This window comes from Agrilus planipennis, unplaced genomic scaffold (assembly GCF_000699045.2).
Source record: "Agrilus planipennis isolate EAB-ADULT unplaced genomic scaffold, Apla_2.0 scaffold242, whole genome shotgun sequence".
NCBI classification, from domain to species: domain Eukaryota; kingdom Metazoa; phylum Arthropoda; class Insecta; order Coleoptera; family Buprestidae; genus Agrilus; species Agrilus planipennis.
This window is the reverse complement of record NW_020439006.1, coordinates 5,934-27,378: the sequence shown is the minus strand read 5'-3', so window position 1 is coordinate 27,378 and position 21,445 is coordinate 5,934. Positions and strand designations below refer to the sequence as shown.

Here is a 21,445-nt window from a genome sequence, read left to right as displayed (position 1 = left end):
TTTTTTTTTTTTTACAAACTATTGTAGGTACATATTATATTAGATGTCTGATGTGGAGCGTCGTCCTCTAGGTGGCTGTCGTCGTGGATAGCGACGCCGCGACGCATGCCGTCGTTCGTAAGTAGTAGTCTACATCTGATCAGATTAATGTGCGTAACGGTCGTGTTGAGATGAGTTTTGTGCGAAATATTTTTGGTAAACTTGGCCATGGCGAACAGCAAAAAGACACCGGAGCGATCGGACATGAGGAGGAAGTCGATAGTGATGACGAAACGGATTCTGAATCCTCAGACACTGGAATTGGCACGTCCGATGCTGGAATCGCCACGTCCGCGAGCGATTTAGATTGTTCTGCGATCGTCGACGTACCTGGAGTCGAAGCCGACTGTTCGGCAATCTCAAACTTCTTCGGATATTGGTAATCGTTAAGATTAATTTACTTTTTCCATACACTTAGTCGCAAAGTGCACCGTTTGAAACAAATTTCTACTGGAGTTTTAACGAATTTCATTTTGGGCACTTTTTCTTTTGTTAATATTGTTGCATTTGTTTTCATTTTGACAATTGCAGCCATAAGCTGCCATAATGGAATTGGCTTTCACTTTTTTGTTACGCTTTTGTTTAATTCTGGATGATAAAATGATTGTATTGTTAGAATTCCTATTGTTTCCTGGGGAGGCGGGAATGATTTAGCCAAGCAAGAGTCCCCAATATTTGTTTAGGATAAATAAGGGTGTCGTTACTGAATGATTACATTTCCATAATTATCATTTAAAAACCTATTTGTGTATGTACGTATTTGGATTAATAAGATTTGAAGCCCTGACTATTGTTAACGTTTTTGTTAGAAAGGGACGTAGATTTACATTGTGGTAAGCAGAAAAAGGCAATTTTTACGATGATTTGATAGAATCAGATAGAGCAACTAAAAATATCGACATTTAAAGATTTAGGTAGTAGAAATAGGAGTTTAACGAAATATTCGAGGAACTCAGTGTTTAAAATCCAGATGTTTTTCTGACTCATTTACAGTTCCCATTTACAATTGTTTGTGTGTGAAAGAAACATTGCTTTTAACAGTTAATTATATCGACACATAGATAATTGAATGTATATTCCGAAGTTAATTTTCAAAATTGCGATCTTCCCGATTCAGTATCAAGGATCATTGCAACCAGTTCAAATTTTCGATGCACCCGATAACTGTCTTCAAAATTTATTTTAGACACTTGTGCATGTAATTTTAAAACTAACAGGTGAGGTGTTACATTTTGGCAAAATTTTAATCGTTATTTTACGACATGAGGATTATAATAAAGCCAGATTTTACTATGATGCTCCATTTATGTTTGTGTATGGTGGATGGGAAGTTGTAGTTGCACCTTATTTGACCATGATATGCTGGTTTGGATTAGTTGGTTTCTTTGTTAGCTTTTGGCAATTTACCAATGGTACCTCTTACCAGAAAGAACAATTCTGGGAAAAAGAAAAATATGAAATTTTGTTTTATTGAACATCTCTGCAATATGTTATTGTATTCCCAAGAAATATGGGCGAATAGAAACGCTTATCAAATAAATGTGAAATTGTACAATTTTGAGTAAATACAATCTTAATATAATAATAATAATAAACGTATATCGCACATCAGATTGATTTATTTCAGATGTCAAGTTTAAATAAACATCAATCACCTAATCGAAATTCTATTTAGGAACGCGTTTGTAAAGGTCATAAACAATTGGCAGCACCTTAATGCCAACAAGTGTATCTATTGTTTAAACATCAATTTTTTTTTTCGCATTTTGTTCTTCTTTTGTTTTTCCGTAAAAACAAACGAACTTTTAAATCTAAAGATACATTTCTAGGAGTATTATCGTCATCGCCGTAGTCAGAATGATAATTTCAAAAATTTTGACCCGGGGTTCACAAGAGGTTGACGTGGGTACGTTTTTGGAAACGATTGGCCATTTTATTATTCTGACTTAAATTGCATGTTTACTTTCAAATTTCCAGAGACAAAGTCGGTTTATGGTCTCTGGTGTGGTTTATTGTGTCGTTAAAATAAATCGAGATCTGACAGCGGGTTTTCCTGTACTCCAAGCCAAAATTCCATTAAATCATGTTCCACATACAGGCGTAGGTATTTAGACTGTGTAGGTGGCCGTGGACAGGTGAAAAAAAATGTTTTGGAGAAAATATCGACAGACGCGACAGACAATCAAGTTGCTGCATCTTTCACAAGATGAAGCAATAAACAAATTGAGCTAAATGTTTTCTACATACAATAAATTGTCGTATTTTTAACACAAGAAGAGTTCAAAATTGACTGTCACATTCGAAAGTGTTTCTCAATAATAAACTCATTTTGTTTTTTATTTTGTCTTCTAAAACGAAGCGCCAAAACAAAATATTACCTTTTTTTTGTTCGATTAAACAAAAGAACTTAGTTTTTGTTGAAGATCAATTTCGTGGAGTGATATTTGCCAGGCTGCCATGATACGCACTGCTCATTTGTTTTAGCCTTTAATAGGCCTTTTTACGCAGTTGGCTTTGTTTTTATTTTGTGTACGGCAAGCTGCGCCTATGGAATATGATGTGTTCTACATATTAAAGTATATGTATAATAATGTATAAAAACACGTGTTGAGTGACGCACATGTCGAGCTCTAAATAACTTTGGTTACGGCATGGACTTAATTTTTGAGCTTGTCCGTCATGTCAATACACTAGTTGGTATTTAAATTAGAAGGTCAAAGACGCAGTACCCTAGCGAAGGAAAAAAATCAAAAAAGTTTTGTTTTGTTTTAATTTCGTTGAATTGATTGTTTGGTTGTTGACAAACCGACGATCATTTTTTTCTGGCAACAACCACCTGTAGACCTGGTTAATAACTGGTCCTATTTTTGACCTTAAGGATCTCAAAAGCATGTTTTTGTGATGTTATTCTTAGCAAGGTTGAAATAGAGTGAGTTTAAATGTTGATGGAACGATGCCTATTTCTGCAAATCTATTTTGGCCCGTATACGTGAGATGTTAAGAATTATCATCACCAGGCAGAAACTTACACGAAAATCTATTTCAAGAGCCGTGAAGGCGTATCAAACATACCTAACATGCAACTGTTCGTACTCCAATTGCATTTGTTTCAGAAAAGAAAAAAAAAATACGTACTAGCAATTGAGATTTTCGCAGTTCAACTTTTTCTTCATTTATTTATTCATTCTTTTGTCAGAGATGAGCTTTTGTTCGAGTCAGAGACGTAAAACTGGTTGCTAACCATGAAACAAACTTGCAACTGTTCATACTCCAAGTGTATTTGTTTCAGTAACGAAAAACAAAAAAAGTATTAGGAATTGAGATATTCGCAGTTCAATTTTTTCTTCTTTAGTTTATTTCTTCTTTTGTGAGAGATGAGCTTTTGTTTGAGTCAGAGACGTAAAACTGGTTGCTAACCATGAAATAAACTTGTTACATTAGTTTTAGTTTTTCTGCCAAAAAATTTTCAGGACTCAGCTCAGTACCTTCAGAGAATATTAGTAATACAGGGAATGATTTTTTATTCCAAAATGAATCTTAGAGCAGACTTTTGTTTTTTAAGATGGTTTTGGTAAAAAGGAAAATAAACGAGAAAACAACGTGGAATTACATTCAGGATCTTTTGTATTTCATATGAAGAGCTAATGACATCTAAAAAAAAGAATGCAGTTCAGTGATTCTTACGTTTTTCTTTGTTTTCGAGGTGATGAGACTCTTAATGCGGGAATGAAAATTATTTGTAGAGCGTTTAGGGTTTAAAAACCCATCGGACAGTGAAAGCTGCTTTTTGGTTTTTATTTTTGGCATCTATATATAAAGCTAGAGGTACTACGGCCCCAAAACGCAAACTTCGGCGCTCCAACTTAGTTAAGTGACAGTCGCGACCGAAATATAAACTGACGATCGAAGTAAGCCAGACTTTTATGAAAACTAAGAGTGAAATGGCAAAAGTGTTTTTGTTTTGTTCCTTTTTTTAATTATCGTCGAAATCAACATTCTAGTCCATAATAATCGTTTGTGAATAGTCATTTGTTTGCTTAAGAGAAACAACGAATTATTTGTCCTACGTCTGGAATGAGTGTTCTTCTGAGAAAAAAAGAAACAAATGAATGAGTTGTCTTTAAAAACACACAAAATTAATAAAAACAAAAGTACTTCGAAAGCGTTTTATTGTGAAAGTGATTGTTCCGTTTGAGAAAAATGCTTTTCAAAAGGAAACACCATAATTTATGAGTCGAATTCGTAGGAAAAGTAATATCGGTCGGATCCGGCATTATTTTTGGATTTGTTTTGAAACTTTTGACGCAATTAGATTAACCGCATTTATCCAGTTATTATAAGAACCTAAAGACCTCGCAGGAAGAAAGCATTTATATTTTAAGACACCGGATCTCAATTCTGGAGGTCATCACACAAATCCGTCCATACGTCAGAAACATCAGAAGTATTTAGACCAATAAATAATAATTCTCAAGTGTGTTCAGAAATAACGTAAATACTATTCCATCTGTGATGTTCAACTTTTTCAAACGGATAAGGAAAGAACCAGACAACAATTCCAATGGCAAAAAGAACAAGGATAAAAACGGGAACGTATCCAAAGAGGTCCAGCCAGACACTGACGGCGATCTCTCTAAAAATAATTCACACCAAAAGGCTCAAAGTGGGGAAAGACATCAGGCCTACGTCACGCAATCCGGACTATTACACGAAACCTCTGATTGTAGTGTCAGTGTTGAAAACGAACAAAAAATAACGAAAACTATCGAAACCGACCCGGACGCTTCGGACATGGAAGTGCCTGCAAAAACAACCCCCGAAAGCGCCGTCAACGTCCACACCACCCCGTTCTCGTACGCGTCCATCCTGAAGACGCCGGAAAAGAAAATCTCTCACAGCGTCAAACCCTGCGGTCACGGGACGTTGGCCGTTTCCCCGCGAATTCCAGTCCAGTATGGAAAAAGGAACGACATCAAAACACCCCCGCCAAGTCCCGAACTGGGGGTGAGACCGAAATTTAGCAGAAGCTCGTCGAAAGACGACAACAGTGGACAGAGCGATAGCGAGGGGGGTAAGAGTGAAACGAGGGCGAAGATTAAAGATGACGGTAGAGATACAGTGACGGGGGTGATGAGGGTACGTTTCGACCTACCTAAATGTCAAGTGTCTGCCGACGCCGGTGGCGTGCTCGAAGACAATAAGTATGTTACTGTTGGAAGCTTGTTGCTTTGCTAAGAAATCAAACCGCTTCTGCCATTTTTTGTATGTAGGTACCTACCATTGGCTTTTAGAAAAAAATAAGCGGTGACGTTTTTTCAAAGAAAAGTCTCTGCTACCTGTAAGAGTATTCTAATTTTGGAAGGATTGTAAATGTGGTCGACGTCAGTCCAATAAATAATTCATGAGAATCTAAAAATTCTGGACCACTTTCTTCGTCTATTTTTAAAAAGCGTAATAAAGAACCTTGCATACGCTGTTTTTACGCATCTATTAACTATTAACGCCGACAAAGTAAGAGATCAGTTTTTTTTCGTTGTATTTCTGGGACGTCTGCGGGTTACGACTGCAAAAAAAAATATTACTCATTATTCCTGGCCATGTATTCAGGTAAAATGTGACAAAAACAATTGCACAATTATGAACATTCCCACAACAGAAACAACGGATAATGAAACATAAGAAGGGACGTCGCTTTGCGAGCTTATTTTGTTTCATTGGACATTATCATAAAAGTACCTACATGTCTTTATAGATAACTTGGGATTTTATAACGATTTGGGATACGCGTATTCTAAATGTCAAACATTTAGCAGTTGTAATTCTAACATTTTATGATATACTACAAAGAAAAGATGATTTTTAAATATGATAATTTGATATTTGCAAGAAGCGTAACAAGTGTTGTCGCATTTGTTTACGAAAACCTAAATTTCTTTATTCTATTTCAGTTGTAGCATATACTTGAGATTCCCGAAATATTTTCGTTCTGGCTGTATTGCAATTAGTTAGCGACATATTATTTCGTTTTTGTGAAAATTTTGATTAGAAAATAAATAAGTTAGCTCATACGTCACCACATGTAATTAATGTCCTATTTTGAACTACTTTGACGCAATTTTAGTTTTATTACTTCCTTCGTAAACGGTTTCAAATACAGTAATATACCATTTTACACAAACGTATTAAAAATAGAGTCTCTATATCGAAAAAAATTGGTTGTTTTCTAAATCAAACCCACGATCTATACGCGGGACAAAGCGCGAGCCGTATTACAGACGGACTCTAAGAACATAAAGCGTTTTTGTTTTATTGCGTTTAAGTTGTTGAGTTGGTTGTAAAGGTGAGAATATTTTGTTGCAGGAAGAATCTTATTAACCAGGAAGCCAAGTTCCAATGTCAGTTGAACGATTTATCAAAACAATTGTCCTTAAGGGATGCCGAAGTCAGTAAACTACGTTTTCAAATCGAAGAACTGCAACGTGATGTTTTTGCTAAATCCGCAGGAATGGATAGTAAGTAAATCTTTTCGAAAAATGTTTCTTTGTATTGTATTTAATATTGTACAGTTAATTACTACAAATTCTTGGCTTTGCCTCGATAAAGTTCAAGATCAGCAGCTGCCAAAATTCTATCGATTTTTAGCTTTTATAAACGTTTGACTAATACGCCTTTAGTCTTAACTTTTTAATACATTACATCGATTATGGACAAACGTAAACAAAAGATGGTGCACTAATTTTGATTCTAAAACATGCGATTTTAATTCAGGTGTTTAAAAATAATTTCACCTGAACATTCAAACGATTTCACGCAGATAATGATGGTAACGTGCCAGTTCAACCATTCGTTGACTGATTTCAAGGCCAATAGGGCAAAAAATAGTCGTACTTAGACATAAAAATATCCACAACCGGTTGACAGGAAACAGATCATGACGATTTGCGTCAATTGCATGACAAATCGGGAAAAAGAAATTATCACTTTGGGGAAAATGCGACGATTTTTTCTTTCAGCCAAACGAAAACTAAACAATAGTTTTAAGTGTTACTTATTTTGGTTCAATTAAATATGAATAAAGAGAGATAAGAGCGATTGCGGGACATGTGGTGGCATTAAGCGATAGCTTAAACGGTTTAATTAAAATTTCCGTACAAAACACATTCCGCATTGCCCCCTTAGCATATGTAGGTAACGAAAACGTTACTAAATTTATCGATGTAGTTCAAGTTCATCATGGGCTGTTGTTTTTCCTATTTAGGGCTGCAAGCCGAATTGCAATCGGCGAACAAGGAATCCGATGCTGCAAAGCAAAGGCTGAAACACCTCGAAGAGGACCTTCAAACGTCAAGGCAGAAGTTCACAGAACTGGCCGAACAACTTACCCAAAAAACTGGTAGGAGTCTATAACTGTGGTCAATCAAAAAAATATTTTGTCACGATTAGGTACCGTTTTCCACAGATAGTTTTAGCGATTTTCAAGGGTCTGCAAACGATAAGATAGCAGAACTGCAGCACTCGATACGAGAACTAAACAACAAGATTGATTCGCTAGAAAGCCAGATCGAAGTTCTAGAAAAGGAGAAAGAAATCCTCGAGAAACAGAAGTCTGAATTGATAGAGAAGATGAAGGAAGAAAAGAAGAACTTTGACGAAGCTTTGGCCAAAGTTGTCCGGGAAAAAACTGAGATCGAAGAGAAATGGACCATCGAATTCGAAAAAATAAGGACTGTGAACATTGTGAAAGAACAAGAACTATTGGACGACTTCGAGTGGAAATTGAGGGAGATAGAACAGACGTGTAAAAAAAGACTGCAAGAAAAGGACAAGAAGATCGAAGAACAACTGAGAGAAGCCTGCAAAGAAGCAGAGGTGAAGCTGCGAGACGCTGAGAAGATGATGGAAGAGGTACAATTCATCATCTATTTACCACACATCAAGTAAACTGTTTTTCTTCTAGGTTGCAAGTTTAAAGTCGTACGAAGTAGAAGTCCAAAACTTACGAGGACTAACGGAAGAACAAAAGAAGTCTCTTACGATGATGCTGGACCAACAAGAAGAACTCAAGGTAGCAGACCAACGACTGAAGGATGAGACCAAAAGACTTCGGAAGATCGTAGATATGGAGAAGGAGAATCTCCAACACATGCAGCGCGTCCACAATCAGGAGATGCTGGAAAAGGAAAGAAAATTGCAGATAAAACTCGAAGAGGCAAAAACAGAAATTGCAACCTACTGGGAATCAAGGCTTCTTCACGAATGTGGAAGGCTTAAAAGTGAATTGGAGCAAATCTATTTGGAAGAGAAGCAAGCCGCCATTGAAAGCGTAAAAGCGCGAAAGGAACTGGAGCTTCAAGAAGCCAAAAAAAATTGGGAAAAGAAATTAAACGAAGTTGTCAAAGAGGTAAGCACATTTTTATTCAAAGTAATCTATTTTTGAATCCCAACAAGAACCACAATCTTTTTTACGATCCCCAAGACGTTTCGACTGTGTTGATTAATATTTGGGATCCATGATTTTGACCTGAAAACTGTTTGATTAAATTTCCTAAGACTGACAACGAACGTGTTTTGGCTTTGATAGGGGCCAAAAATGGTCTTTAACTTCTACAACCCCTTTAAAACTATGCAAATTGTTTTAAACGTTGAATATAAAACGTATTTCAATCTCAGATACTAAATGTGTTGCAACAAGACATGTAAATGAATTTGAAGTTCCAAAATAAAAAGGTTATTAATACATCTAAATGTATAAAATCTTTTTGGCACATGTTATTAAATTAAACGGCGTTGCTAGCGTTACTATTATCAACGACGAAGAAAATAGCTCGCGTGTAGCAAAAGAAATCTGAACGTTGTACAGTGCCAATCAAAAAAAAAAAATGGGTGCGTGTACTTATGTACGCGCGTGAGAAGTTATACTTCTTTGGCATCATTAAAAATAGAAAAATACACAACATGTCAAAATCTTCTGTCACACAATGATAAAGAAAAGACGTATGTAATAAAAAACAATAAAACAAATAACGGATGTCTTACATTATATTTAAATAATCTATTAAATTTTTGTCACGAACTTTTTATTAAATGTTCTATTAAATTTATTTCTTTATTTTGTAAATATTAAATAACCAATAATAAATATTCAACATTGATAATTTAATAATATTTAGTATTAATTATATTAAATAATGATATTTTAATTTATATCAATAAATAATACATAGGGATAACTAACCTCAATTATATTGGAGCACTTAAAAAAGTATTTTAGCACAATTTTTTCACTAATATTCACAAATAGTAAATAATATTAATCCAAATATTCAATTTAAATCACTACTGAATATATTTTATTGCCACATATATAATTCGCACTTGTATGAAAATAAAACACGTGTTGTGACTGTAAAAACTAAAACCATGTGGATAAATATTATAAATAAATATGAAAACAGTGATCAGAGGCGACAAGCGTACCAACATGCGCGACTAAGAGAGGTTTTATTTCTATTTCGTTGGTAGCTTTTTTCCGAGACTTAATGAATTCGGTTGAGTGGGCAACTTCATCCTGTTAATTTTGTGTTACAGTGATGCGCGCGCATCTTGAAATTTCACTCTCATCAGTTTTTCATAACGCGCCTAAAGAAGTATAACTTCAAAAATTCCCACCATTATTTCCAGGTAGAAAATTTGAACAGGTCACTCGAAAGCAAGGAAACTCACTTCAGAAATGAAATGGAAAGGTTACAATCGAAAAAGGACAGTGATATCATGGAACTGAGGAGGATTATGGACAAAATTGACATGACCCATCACGAAAGGTTCGAAAAAATGGTTCAGGAACACGAAGAAGAAATTGGTAAGTATGCAAGTAACGAATCCTTTAAAAACTATTGAAGGATTCTTACTATTATTATTATTAATGTTTTAGAAAGAATAAATGCCGAACATGAAAGGAATGTAAAGGAAATAGAAGCCAACTGGCAACTGCAGGTCAATTCTATGGGATCAAAGCTGGACTTGATCAAGGAACAAATGGAATACGAAGCCCAACTGAAGGTCCAGGATCTCATAGATCAACACAGGGCAGATCTCGGTGTGTCTATACTTTTTTTTTGTGATCCAATCAATTTTATAATAAATAATTTATTATTGACGTTTCATTAGACAAGCAGTGGGAAAATTTGGTGCACCAAAAGGACGAGGCCATAAGACTTGTGGAAGACGAATACCTCACCAAATACAAACAACTCGAGGAGCAATTCTACACTCAACAAAAATCACATTCTTCCAGAGAAGTCGAGCTATTAAAAACAATTGATTCGCTTAAAAATGAAATCATGTCGAAAAATTCAACAATCGACGATCTCCAAAATAACGTGGAAGTCCTCGAAGGTGGCGTTCAAGTACTTAATCAGGAAGTGGCTTCCCAAAATGATAAGTTCGCCAAATACAAGACTGACCTTGAGCATCGTGTAAAGTAAGTAGAAATTCTAAAATTATTGATAATAAAAAGTATTCAATTTAGTTTTACAATTAGGTAAATTGGAATAGCACATTTTCCTACAGTTATCTTTTGTTTTAATTATTTCATTTTCGTACACACTTAATTGCATGAAAGATTAGATATTATTTCACACATACATGTACATGTAGTATCCATTAATCAATTAATTAATTAATTAATTCATTAATTGACTAAAATATTCGTAGATATTCTTTTTAATAAAACAAAAAGAACTTTTTATTCTAATTACTATTAAAAGTAATAAATCTCTCTGTAGATGTCATTTTCATCTTACTAATAACACATTTTTAATTTTTTCTTTCATAGATGTGTTAAGGGTGTATCGAGGGATACAACCCAGTTAATAATCCTTTACACCTTAGTCTCATGGCTTCTATCCAGTTCCTGGGTTCACTTTTCCATCTATCTGTTCGCAATAATAATTTATGTCTTTTACAAAAGCTAAAGCATGCCATTAACTTTACATATATATTTGACTTATTAATAAATTAATTAATTTGCATTTGTGTTGTAGCGTTTGTAGTCTTTCGTAAATAGTTTTTGTCTTTTACATTTTTCTACGATTTTGCAATTTTCTATTGGTTTTATACGAAGTTTCTTATCAAGAAAATTTTTAAAACAAATGAGTATCTAGTGAAAAAATATTTACAATTACAATTATTGGTAATTTCTTATCTATTTTTGCGGTTGATTTGACAATACTTTTTAGTAAAAATTATTATTTACAATATCTCTTTGGTGCATTCGTGTGTTGGATACAATGATTTTAAAAAGATTGCAATTGTTTTCTCTCCCCAACCGTACCCCCTTTTTTTAATTCCTCTCCTTTGGATGCAGAGGTTTGCAAGAATACATAGTCAAGCTGCAAATGCAGCATAGAAGAGAGAACGAAGAACACAGAGCCCAATTGGCTCATGTCCAGAAACAGAATCAGTCCAGCATGGAGCAGTTACAAAGAAAATGCCAATGTTTAACGAAATTGTAAGTAAAAATGATTATTTATCAGCCTGATTTTTCCCAATCCAATCTAAACTAGACTGTCCAAGTCTTGGCATTGCAAGATCTATTTTAAATTATTAATAATCTGGTTTTGTTTAACCCAGTACAACATTTATCCTTGTTTATTATGATTTTTGACAGGTTTGAAGAGGTCCGATCAAGGTACGAGAGAAGGGAATCGAGACAAGAAGATCTCAACATAATATCAGATCTTCGTCAGGTGATAGCAGAGCAAGAAAAAGACCTTGCTTGTTTGAACGAAGAAAAACGTTATTTCCAAGTGAAATTGATGAATCTCGAAAAGTTCCTAACGCAATCTCCCGGTTTCGGACCGGAAAGGAGTAGCCCAGAACCACAAGAAGACCTGCCCAGCACCTCCGAGGACTCGGGAAGAAGTAGCATCGTTATACCTCCGACTATTCCAGAATGTGATGACGAAGAGTGATTTGCTGTGTATGATGTCGTATTTCTTTTGTTCTTTTGAACAGTGTAAATTATTTTTCTTGTATATATCTATATATAAACACACGTAAATACATCGATATGTTATTAAAATTTGTATATATTGTTATTAATAAAAAATTTAAAAAAAAAATCTGCTACACGTTTTGATATTATCAAAAATTTCATGAATTACTAAATAGATATCGATGCAATTTTAGTGTAATGAGGGTTGTTACTTCAGGACGATTATGAGTTTTGAATTGATATCATAAATGCCAATAGTGATTTTCGCTAATAGTGTACATTACTTTTGCCACTTACTGTACATTACACATTTTCTAACAAATGTGCTATTTAAATGAAAGGACTTTATCAGATTTTTTTCTTGTAATCTTATTGACTCGCTGTTCGACCTCCGATTTTCTTTGAGTTGTGAATAGAAACAGTCGAACATCTTAAGGTGAAGAGATGAGGGGAACGGGGACGTAAATAATAGATTAGGATTTTAATATGTTAGTCAGTGTTAAACGGGACGATTATCGGTAACGTTGTGCTAATAGGTCTGTTTTAACAAGTTTTTCGGAAAATTATCGTGTCGAACGGTATTTTCAACGAAGACAACAGATTTTAATTACTCTAGAGTAATTAATTTTTAAGACTTTGAAAACTGATGGTTTGTTTGGTTCAACTAAAAAAAGGATATTACTATAACAATATATTGGTGAGTTTTCTTTTTCTTTATTTTGTAGCTAGCAAAATGTTGTTATTTGTTGAGGTATTGCATTTGTTTAACAAAAAGAATGTTGTTTCGTTTAGCATTTGTTATTTAAGACATAAACAATAGAAGCTTCCGATCGACTTTATTTTCAACAATAGGATGTTTTCAATTGTTTAATAATACACATATTAATATGTGTGACGATATAATGTTAAAAATTCAATTATGGTAGCATCTTTTTTGTTCATTTGTTTTCGCTTTTTGGCAAAATATTTTTTCGGTCTTTAATTTTCAAAAGCCGTTTTCTTTTTTACCAATTGGGATAAAAGTAAAGTCATTTTTACGATATTTTATAATCAATATATTGGTCAACAACAACTTTTATTATTACACAAACACTTGGACGAGCATGCAATCATGTCAGACATTACAGGGTTCAGTCAGGAACTTAAAGCTTTCATAACATTAAAAAAAAAACTTACTAAACTTACGCTAGTAACTGAAATCGAACGAGAGAGAAAGATGTTTAAAAAAAAAAAGAGAAATAGTTAACAATAGATGATCGTTCAACCGGTAAATTCAAAAACGTAGCCGCTTCCAAACGAATGAGGTTTGCCAGGTTCATCCTGATAGTCGAGGTCCCTTTGCTGTTCAAGTTCGTTCGAGGGGGTGAAAGCAGGTCGCACTTGAGTGTATGCCGCTCGGGGTTGTTGGAGGCCAAATTGGGCTCTAGGTTGGGCAGACACGTATTGCTGTACAGGCGCTGGTTTGTAATAGCTGGGCTCTTGGACTTGAGCCCTCCGCGACTGCTCGGCAATTAAAGCGTGAGGGGGCGCCTTAGGGATATGATCGCCCTCCAAAATTTTGAAACCATCTTTTCCTGCGGTGTATTTTACTGATATTTTTTTACCATTGGGGTCCACGTAGGTATAACCACCTATTAAAAACAAATATTACGAATTAAGAAGTATCAAGGAATAGAAGAGCCATGAAGGAATAGTTACAGGCAGAAACAGGAGTACAGGGAGGTAGAAGAAGACTTAGATTAGATTATTGTTCACAAAATTGAAAAGTCTTAGTAAGTACCTGTACGACTGCCATCAGGGGCTATGGATTCACCCTGGGCCAATCCGTTTTCGGCGGCAAACGCGTATTTGAAGTTACCATCGTGGTTCAGTGCCTGTTTGTGGGATATTATTTGGGGCGAGGGTGTTCTGGGGGCGCTGTAAGCAAACTGAGACTCTTCCCGTTCAGGTTCATTTTGCTGTTGTTGGTAATATTGCGCCTTGCACGCAACAAAGGCTGATGCCATGACGATACAGGATCCAAGCTGTAATATGTTCTTGTATTTTACCAATTTGAACTGATGTCATCCCGATTAGGGTTTACGTAAAGGCCGTCGTCGATTGGAATTGCCTCGTAACGTTTCGCTAGCCCGAGTGACAAACTTCTTCAAACGTCATTCAATTTTTTGATGCTAGATATGGACTGGAATTAATCAAGGAAGAACGTCTGAAGTTCGCCACTCGTCCTAGCGAAACATTAGGAAACAACTTCGACTGGCGATGACCTTTAGACGAGGATCAGGATCTATACTAGCCGCGAAAGCCTTTACTAGTGTTATCAATTTGTTTTAAAATAAATAAATATTCAGCAGTGAAAAGGGTTGAAGAAAATAATATTTTACAGTGATATAAAAGCCTAGCAAGGGGATGCGGTCACTCAAAAACTAACTGTGATATATTTGAAGACTAATTCTCTCTACTAATAAAAAATTGGGCTGAACCATGGCTATGAAATTTCAACTAATAAAACTAAAGCATTTTATTTTAATATTTCATATATCTTGGATTATTTAATAATTTGCTAACGCTCATGAATTATTGTTATGTAAGTTCATTCATCGATAATTGCTAGCAATTACACCGCCCATTAATGTCAAAGTGTAATAAAATTAATTGCTTGTAAAAACGCTTTCGACAATTGCTTACCGTTGCGGAATGTCGAATGAGAAATTAAGTGTATGTAAATTTTATTCGCAAGTGTCAAAAATTTTATCGATTAAAATTGATCTAGCGTGCTTGTTCGGTAGGGAGCAAATTCGCGATTAGCCGATTACATAACGACAATTCGAAATGCGCCACTGACGCTGGCGAATGTCAGTTAGTATTCGTTACACAAAACTAGTTCACTTCCGAAATGTAAAACTTGTTACACTGTTACAGTGATATATGATCACAATTCATTTAGTATTCGCGGCGATGCATGGAGATAGCAAACAGGTTCGAAACATAAGGACATTGCAAATCAAAAAAAAAAAAAGAAAAACACTCATGCATTAAAACACCTGTTAAGTGTATCGAACAACAACAAATGTCCAGTAATGTAGGAATTGTTTTGATTACTTCCAGATTAACAGTCCGATGATTTGTTATGCTTTTTGTTCTGAAATCATTAATAAGCAACTTAAATGAAAAGAAGAAATCTAAACATCGATTGTAACTGTACCATTACCGCTTTTTTAATTTTGTGCAACGACATCAGAGTAGGCGGTTGCTTTATTTGTTAGAGTGCTCAATTGTTTCTTTTCATTTTCCCGTGATAGATATCCGGGTATTTATTGTACTTCTTTTGTTTCCGCCACAATGATTATGAGGAAGTATAAGTACGACAAATGAATACGTATCCGGTTGGTTGTAAAGATTTTGTTTATTTTAGATCATTAAATATCTATACCTTTAAGGTAACAAGTTCGATATGGATTAATGATATTGAACGACTAATTATTTATTAAGTATTGTGAAACTCGCTACACGTTTTCTAGGATACTTACTTTAATAGGTATATCGATTATTATTATTGATTAATAAGTTGATGAAACCAATAAGAGTAGATTCAAATAAATAAAGCAATAACAAATAGGTTCAAGTAAAAGGCTTTTTGACCAGGTACCTATCTAATTTTGACAATTTGAGTTTTCATTCGCTTATTTTAAATTTCAAAAAGTTTAAATTTAAATTTAAAATTACCTACATAATATTTAGTAATTCTATTGATTTTTTTTATTCTGAGTAGCACAATGAAAAGAATTTCCCGCGGCCATACGAAAGAGTATGGTCTAAATTCCAAAATATACACTCCGTCGTCACAAAAATCACTATCAGTATCTAACACCTAAAATTAGTTGGAAAACTTATAATTTCAAAATTTTGCGGCTCAAGTTGCATGGTATTTCACTTACCAGGAAATTCATGGTTGTGTCTAGAACTAAAACTTGCACCTGACTGTATTTTCTCATTGTATGGTTGGGCCTTTTTATGCTCCCCGCCTTAGAATTACACCCTACAGGTGGAGAAAGTGTACGAACCCATAGCGACTTAGAATTATTCGATTCTGTTGTTTTTAGCATGAACAAAGTTTAAACAAAACGGGCTTTAGAGCAGGTGTAAGTGCGACCACACTTTCTAGATCACGCTTTTGGATGTGTTATCTAAGTATTGTCGCAAAACAGCGCACATGTACCTAGTAAATGCGTATTCCTCTATACAGGTTGGGCAAAACCTTCACCGACCATAACAGCTTAACATTTCTTTGTCGCAAATTTTTATGAGTAAAAGTAACTTTAGTTTTGATTGAGATACATTTTGGGCCACATCTTGATAAACCTTTGGATTAATTATGACGTATTTTGTATATAGTTATGTACACGGAGAAAATGAAAAACGAAAATTTATCTAAATATTAAAGCGATATTTACAATTTATCCCAACTAGTCTGTTGATTCCTGAGCGAAAATAATAAAAATTACAATTTGGATCTGTATTTGTAAAAATAAAATTGCAGCAAAAACAAATTTACTAGGTATTTTGATTGACATTAGAAATTTATTGGTAATAATTAAGAAACTTTAAATTATTTTTAAAAAAACGTCAAAATTGAGATTATTACAAATTACCTAATAAATTGTAGTATTTGTACGACAAATTTAGTCATTTACAATCGAAAATTGTAATTTTTGCGTTGTCATAAAAATTTTGTTTTCTCCGTGTAGCTCCACCGTTGTAAGACAATATCCCTTTTAAATGTCCTTTGATTTGAAAAGTTTACCTTTTATTGAAACATCCTCACGCGATTTCTAAGTACCTATAAATATGTGATTCAGATACTTTATTAATCTGTATTTCGTAAGTTTTGGGTAATGTTGCCGTGTCCTTTGCTTAAAGGCAAGCGTTTGCCGATGGCACTTTCAAATCCGAATCATAACTCAACCCGCAGGACAAAACGACAAAACTACCCAGAAACTGATGATGAACCCGTTTCTTGCACATACTATTATTCCTTGTTGAGGGAAATTTTTTTAGAACAAAAATCGCCTCATTATCAGTATCAGGGTAGAAAATTTCTTATGTTGTTGTTAGATATTCGCTGAAGTGTCTCTGACAATTTCGTGGCCATTCTACTTCAGATGGTTTCTAAATTATCGAAGTTTAAAAAGAAGTTTAACTTCGTAATCCGTTACGTAGCGGTAAAGATGCTATCTGACCGGGCAGTAAGAAAAACAGGAAGAAATTCCAACTTTTCCTATACCCGCACCGTAAAACTTTTCTAGACGAAAATGTAGAATGTAAATTTCATCGAAACGCGACAAGCTTCCCCCAAAAATACTGGCACACAACGAAAAAATATCCCTCGATTTAAATAACCAATTCGTTATGCTACAATTTCCTCACTTGATTGAATAACCGATTCTGGAAACGGATTACAAGACACATACATAACAGAATACATTTCACCGACCGAAATGTAATAAGCAATTCAAAATATTTCGCTCGAAAAAATCGTAACCTTTCCAAAATTTCCTTCGGCTATACCGCAATACCGCATAACTTCTCGTACTTATTACATAAAAGTAAAAGTTTATCGCCAGGAATTTTCTTTGATCCATGAACCGCCGCCGTACCCAGAAATTTATTATTTCTCGGTTTTGCCGCCACAACTTCTACAATGTTTAAGATTCCCTTAGAAAATTAACAGTTGTTTTAATATTAAATGCACCCTTGCCGTCCAGTCCAGTAATATAAATGTTAATATAATTTAACACCTAAAATTAAACACTAAATGAAAAAATAAATGAAACATCAAATAAAATTGATTGTTTTTCATCATCAATTACAATTGTTCAAAGTTTACACAACTTTTATTATTGCACGATTGAAATGTACACAAGTCNGAAACTTCCAGAAAGTTATTATTTTTTGGTCTATGAAATTATATCGTAACGAAAAAAAAATCATCTTGGAAATTTTTTTTTGAGCTGTCCTTTGGAGAGGGTTCTTAAAACATCCAAAACTCACTCGAGATTGAAAAAGAAATAATCAATTTTTTTGCGCAACCCTAATATTTATATATTTATTTATGGTTAAAAATGACTTGTAAATCGTATAAAAATGAAAAAGACTGAAGCTATACGAATAGTATTTATTACATCATGAAACATACATAATATAATTTACACCAAACATTAACAATATTATTAATAAGGGATAGTTTCCTACGCACAAGTTTACAATTACATTTATATTAATTTAATTTAATAAATATGTAGACTTGTAGACAAACTGCTGTTATTAATGTACTTATACAATTTTAGCATGCAGCAGATTACTTCCATTTTCCCTAAAACACTTATTAACACCAACATTTACACAAAGGAGTAATAATGACAATAATACATAATGTAATGATGATATAATAATCATTTTGACTAAACACTAAGACAAGTCAGCGTTTTCACGCTTGCTGTTGTTGTTCGGACCCTTACCAGCTTTTAAGCGACTTTTTTTAATTAACTAATTAATATTTTTGAAGAGTAACACGGACGATTATTGTCTTCTCACAATAATCTTCTATGGAGCTAAGGAGTAGCTCTTTTGAAGTAGTAATATTGCGGCGTGAATACAAAAAACTTTCTTTTATAGCATAAAACAACGACCGAACAGTATATTATGTATTGGTTACCATAGAGAATAATAATACACAACAATTACAACAGAATTCCTATATACGTATTAGTTATTTAGTGTATTGTACGTACGTAACATTTAAGAAGCGCTTCGTAAGGCGTGGCTTGTTAATGCAAGTTATGCGCGCGCAGCCGGCTAAATAGACGTTTGACAGTTTTAAGCAACGCCCCTAGAAACGAAAAGCATATAAAAGCAGGGCCTTTAAAACACTGGCCACTTGGTTTGCATTAGCGAGCCGCGCGATTGAGTGCTATACTTTTAATAAGTGACCCCGTACTTTTAACAACATTCAAGAGAGGGGGCGGAACTTAACTTGCGTTGTTGCCAAGTTTTGCTGCGTCTTTGATTGGCTCAGCAATTCGTAAATTTAATACAAACAACAATTAATAAAATATCATTTCAGTGATTAATCATTAACATGTGTCACATTATTCAACTACATACATATCTAAAGATACAAGTACGTCTAAGATAATAATGTTATGTAATATATTGTATTCTATATATATATAATGAGTAAATAGCATCCATTGACCGACAATTGGAGGGGGGGATGAAGACTCTTGACTTAATTGCAATAACATCATGAGGGGTTAGAGGTCGAAAAGGGGAAGGCATCTTATTGCCTCGTCTCCCTCTTCGAGGGAACAGACTGAAGTGCAGCCATTCACAACGGTCTCTGACGAGGACCCTCCGAATTTATAATTTTTGTTCTGACCGTGAAATTTATTTTAACGAGTCTTCATCGTTTACATGTAATATATAATATATCATGGTAAATATAATATTGCACCTATTAGAACGGTTAGTATATTGGTGGTGGGTTATATATGATTTTGTTTAAATATATGTGTCGGTAAAGTTAGGAAATCACTCGGTATCATCTTCGTTCTGGTATGTCACATAGCGCACTGACGATTTTTCACCCCCATGTAGCAAATTCTACGACATACATTTACTTATATTACGTCTCGGATAATAATTTTATTATTTTGTTTGTTACCTTTTTTTCTTCTTTTGTTGGTGGACTTTTCAAACTCATTAGCATTGGGGCGTACATAAAATTCAAAATTGCTATACCAAAAAGCATCCATTCGAATCCAATACTTTTTACGAGAGTCCCACTTAAGGCCGGCCCTGACCAATACATTGATAAAATAAGCATTCAGACATTATAAAACAACAAAAAACGAATAATAAATAATGTACGCAATTCTTTTCTAAATAGGTATCTAATTGTTATAAAAAATACTGTTGTTTCGGCAGGCTCGGTTGTGAAAATCGACAATTTTCCCAAGTGTGTTGTGCATGTCTATAATTTAGTTTCACTGCCAGTATGTAATATTATGATAATTAATCATTACTGGGCATGGTGTCATTCAATTTGCCTGTATGTTAAAAATGTTGTTTATATAATCCATGTAAAGTGGGTTTAATGTGAAAAGTTCTCGAAAGCGTGCCGTTAATTACTGAAGGAACACGCGGTAATAATGCGTGAACATATAAGAAAACTGTTCGAGAAATGTATTACAGAAAAATTATAAGTGAAATTTTGTTAATTTTAATTAAGAACAATGTCAAAATTAGTAGATAATTATCTAAACCTTTTAGTTTTATTCGGTCGATTTTTACTGATTTTAGTCAAAAAAACTAAAATAACTGAAAGTCAAAAGTATCTTTTAAATGCGTTTAAAGTGACAATTTAAGTATCTCAACAATAAACTGTATGATATTCAATAAATAATCTGTTGCATTGTAAACTTGAGTTCTTGTTGTCGGCTAGCCGCTGAAGTGTAACATTTTATGAAAGTAAGCCGTGGTACATATAACACAAAAATGTACTGCAGCGAATATATCTCGTGGCAGTTTTTTCCCAGTAAAAAAAAACGCATTCCAGTTGAAACTTTCAATGACGTAAGATGAATACAATAAAAATTATATCAACTAATCGAAAGGTTTTGTGACACTTTGCTGTAAAATCAATATAATTGCTTACCAATGGCGAAGCCTAAGCAAAAAGCAACATCGCCGATGGCGTATACGCTCCCGTACACTGCTGAATGACGAATGTCGACCAAAAACCCTAGCTCAGGCATCATAGAACTGTCCACCATACCCATAGCGAATCCCAGACCAGCATTTGGCACAATTAAATGGTTTATATTGGTCGCGAGAGGTATCTAAAAAGATTTCATCCACATTACACACTGAATATACTATGATTAAACATACATACAATTTAGAATCTTTTCGAAGTGAGTTAGTTTGATATGAAATATTATTCTGAAAATTCATTTTTGAATTTTATACCCACTACACACTACCTCAAATTAATGAGGGAAAAATTGTTGCTGTTGTCTCACCCTCGCCGGGAATCGAACCCGGAATCTTTGGCTTTACGCACCAATGTTCTACCACTAAACTACGAGTGAGTATAAAATTCAATATGAATTTTCAGAATAATATTTCATATCACATTACACACAATAAAAATGAGATGAGCTACGCCGGGATTCGTTTCAGCAAGTAGATATCCATATTTTTAAATGGACCTTGCTGGAGCATACGTAATCCTAAAATGTAGCATCGTACTACAGATGGCGCTCACCACGCCATTTGTAGTATTTTCTAAAACGCGCTGTTAAGACAGCAGGTAAAAGTTGGTCTGTGTTCTGTCGGAGCTGCCTGCGACGC

The 21,445-nt window shown here is 34.3% G+C and overlaps 3 protein-coding genes across 6 annotated transcripts in view; 1 reads left to right on the top strand and 2 right to left on the bottom strand.

Moving 5' to 3' along the window:
- The first annotated feature begins 66 nt into the window (after window positions 1-66).
- On the top strand, window positions 67-12,136 carry LOC108741223 (protein FAM184A-like). Of its 3 annotated transcripts, none has more exons than XM_018475932.2 (10): window positions 67-418; window positions 6,400-6,551; window positions 7,298-7,432; window positions 7,499-7,944; window positions 7,997-8,440; window positions 9,721-9,898; window positions 9,971-10,135; window positions 10,207-10,519; window positions 11,405-11,548; window positions 11,708-12,132. In XM_018475932.2, the coding sequence occupies exons 1-10, from the start codon at window positions 171-173 to the stop codon at window positions 12,009-12,011; spliced, it is 2,529 nt and encodes an 842-aa protein (XP_018331434.1). In that variant the 5' UTR covers window positions 67-170; the 3' UTR covers window positions 12,012-12,132. The 3 variants fall into 3 exon arrangements, with proteins under 3 accessions (XP_018331434.1, XP_018331433.1, XP_018331430.1); XM_018475928.1 differs by lacking the exon at window positions 67-418 and adding an exon at window positions 3,884-5,240 and having other exon boundaries at window positions 11,708-12,136; XM_018475931.1 differs by lacking the exons at window positions 67-418; window positions 11,405-11,548; window positions 11,708-12,132 and adding exons at window positions 3,876-5,240; window positions 10,874-11,398.
- A 965-nt stretch (window positions 12,137-13,101) lies between these two features.
- On the bottom strand, window positions 13,102-16,151 carry LOC108741232. Of its 2 annotated transcripts, none has more exons than XM_018475951.2 (3): window positions 15,970-16,151; window positions 13,815-14,058; window positions 13,102-13,665 (listed from the first exon to the last, which is right to left on the bottom strand). In XM_018475951.2, the coding sequence occupies exons 1-3, from the start codon at window positions 16,135-16,137 to the stop codon at window positions 13,295-13,297; spliced, it is 783 nt and encodes a 260-aa protein (XP_018331453.1). In that variant the 5' UTR covers window positions 16,138-16,151; the 3' UTR covers window positions 13,102-13,294. The 2 variants fall into 2 exon arrangements, with proteins under 2 accessions (XP_018331453.1, XP_018331454.1); XM_018475952.1 differs by lacking the exon at window positions 15,970-16,151 and adding an exon at window positions 14,720-14,803.
- A 2,098-nt stretch (window positions 16,152-18,249) lies between these two features.
- LOC108741234 (synaptic vesicular amine transporter) overlaps window positions 18,250-21,445 on the bottom strand; it is a gene marked incomplete at its 5' end in the record, with an annotated part of 7,182 nt that continues 3,986 nt past the window's right edge. The window contains 3 exons of the mRNA XM_018475953.2: window positions 18,250-19,693; window positions 19,755-19,888; window positions 20,748-20,931. Coding sequence (XP_018331455.1) covers window positions 19,622-19,693; window positions 19,755-19,888; window positions 20,748-20,931 — 390 coding nt within the window. The remainder of the gene's footprint in view (window positions 19,694-19,754; window positions 19,889-20,747; window positions 20,932-21,445) is intronic.

Coding starts and splice junctions, on each gene's coding strand:
- LOC108741232 (XM_018475951.2), bottom strand. CDS start 16,137: ATGCTAAAAACAACAGAATCGAATAATTCTAAGTCGCTATGGGTTCGT. Junction 14,059..15,969: donor ACACAACCATGAATTTCCTG/GTAAGTGAAATA, acceptor AACATATTACAG/CTTGGATCCTGTATCGTCAT. Junction 13,666..13,814: donor CCCTGATGGCAGTCGTACAG/GTACTTACTAAG, acceptor TGTTTTTAATAG/GTGGTTATACCTACGTGGAC.
- LOC108741223 (XM_018475928.1), top strand. CDS start 4,552: ATGTTCAACTTTTTCAAACGGATAAGGAAAGAACCAGACAACAATTCC. Junction 9,899..9,970: donor GGAACACGAAGAAGAAATTG/GTAAGTATGCAA, acceptor TTAATGTTTTAG/AAAGAATAAATGCCGAACAT. Junction 11,549..11,707: donor TGCCAATGTTTAACGAAATT/GTAAGTAAAAAT, acceptor GATTTTTGACAG/GTTTGAAGAGGTCCGATCAA.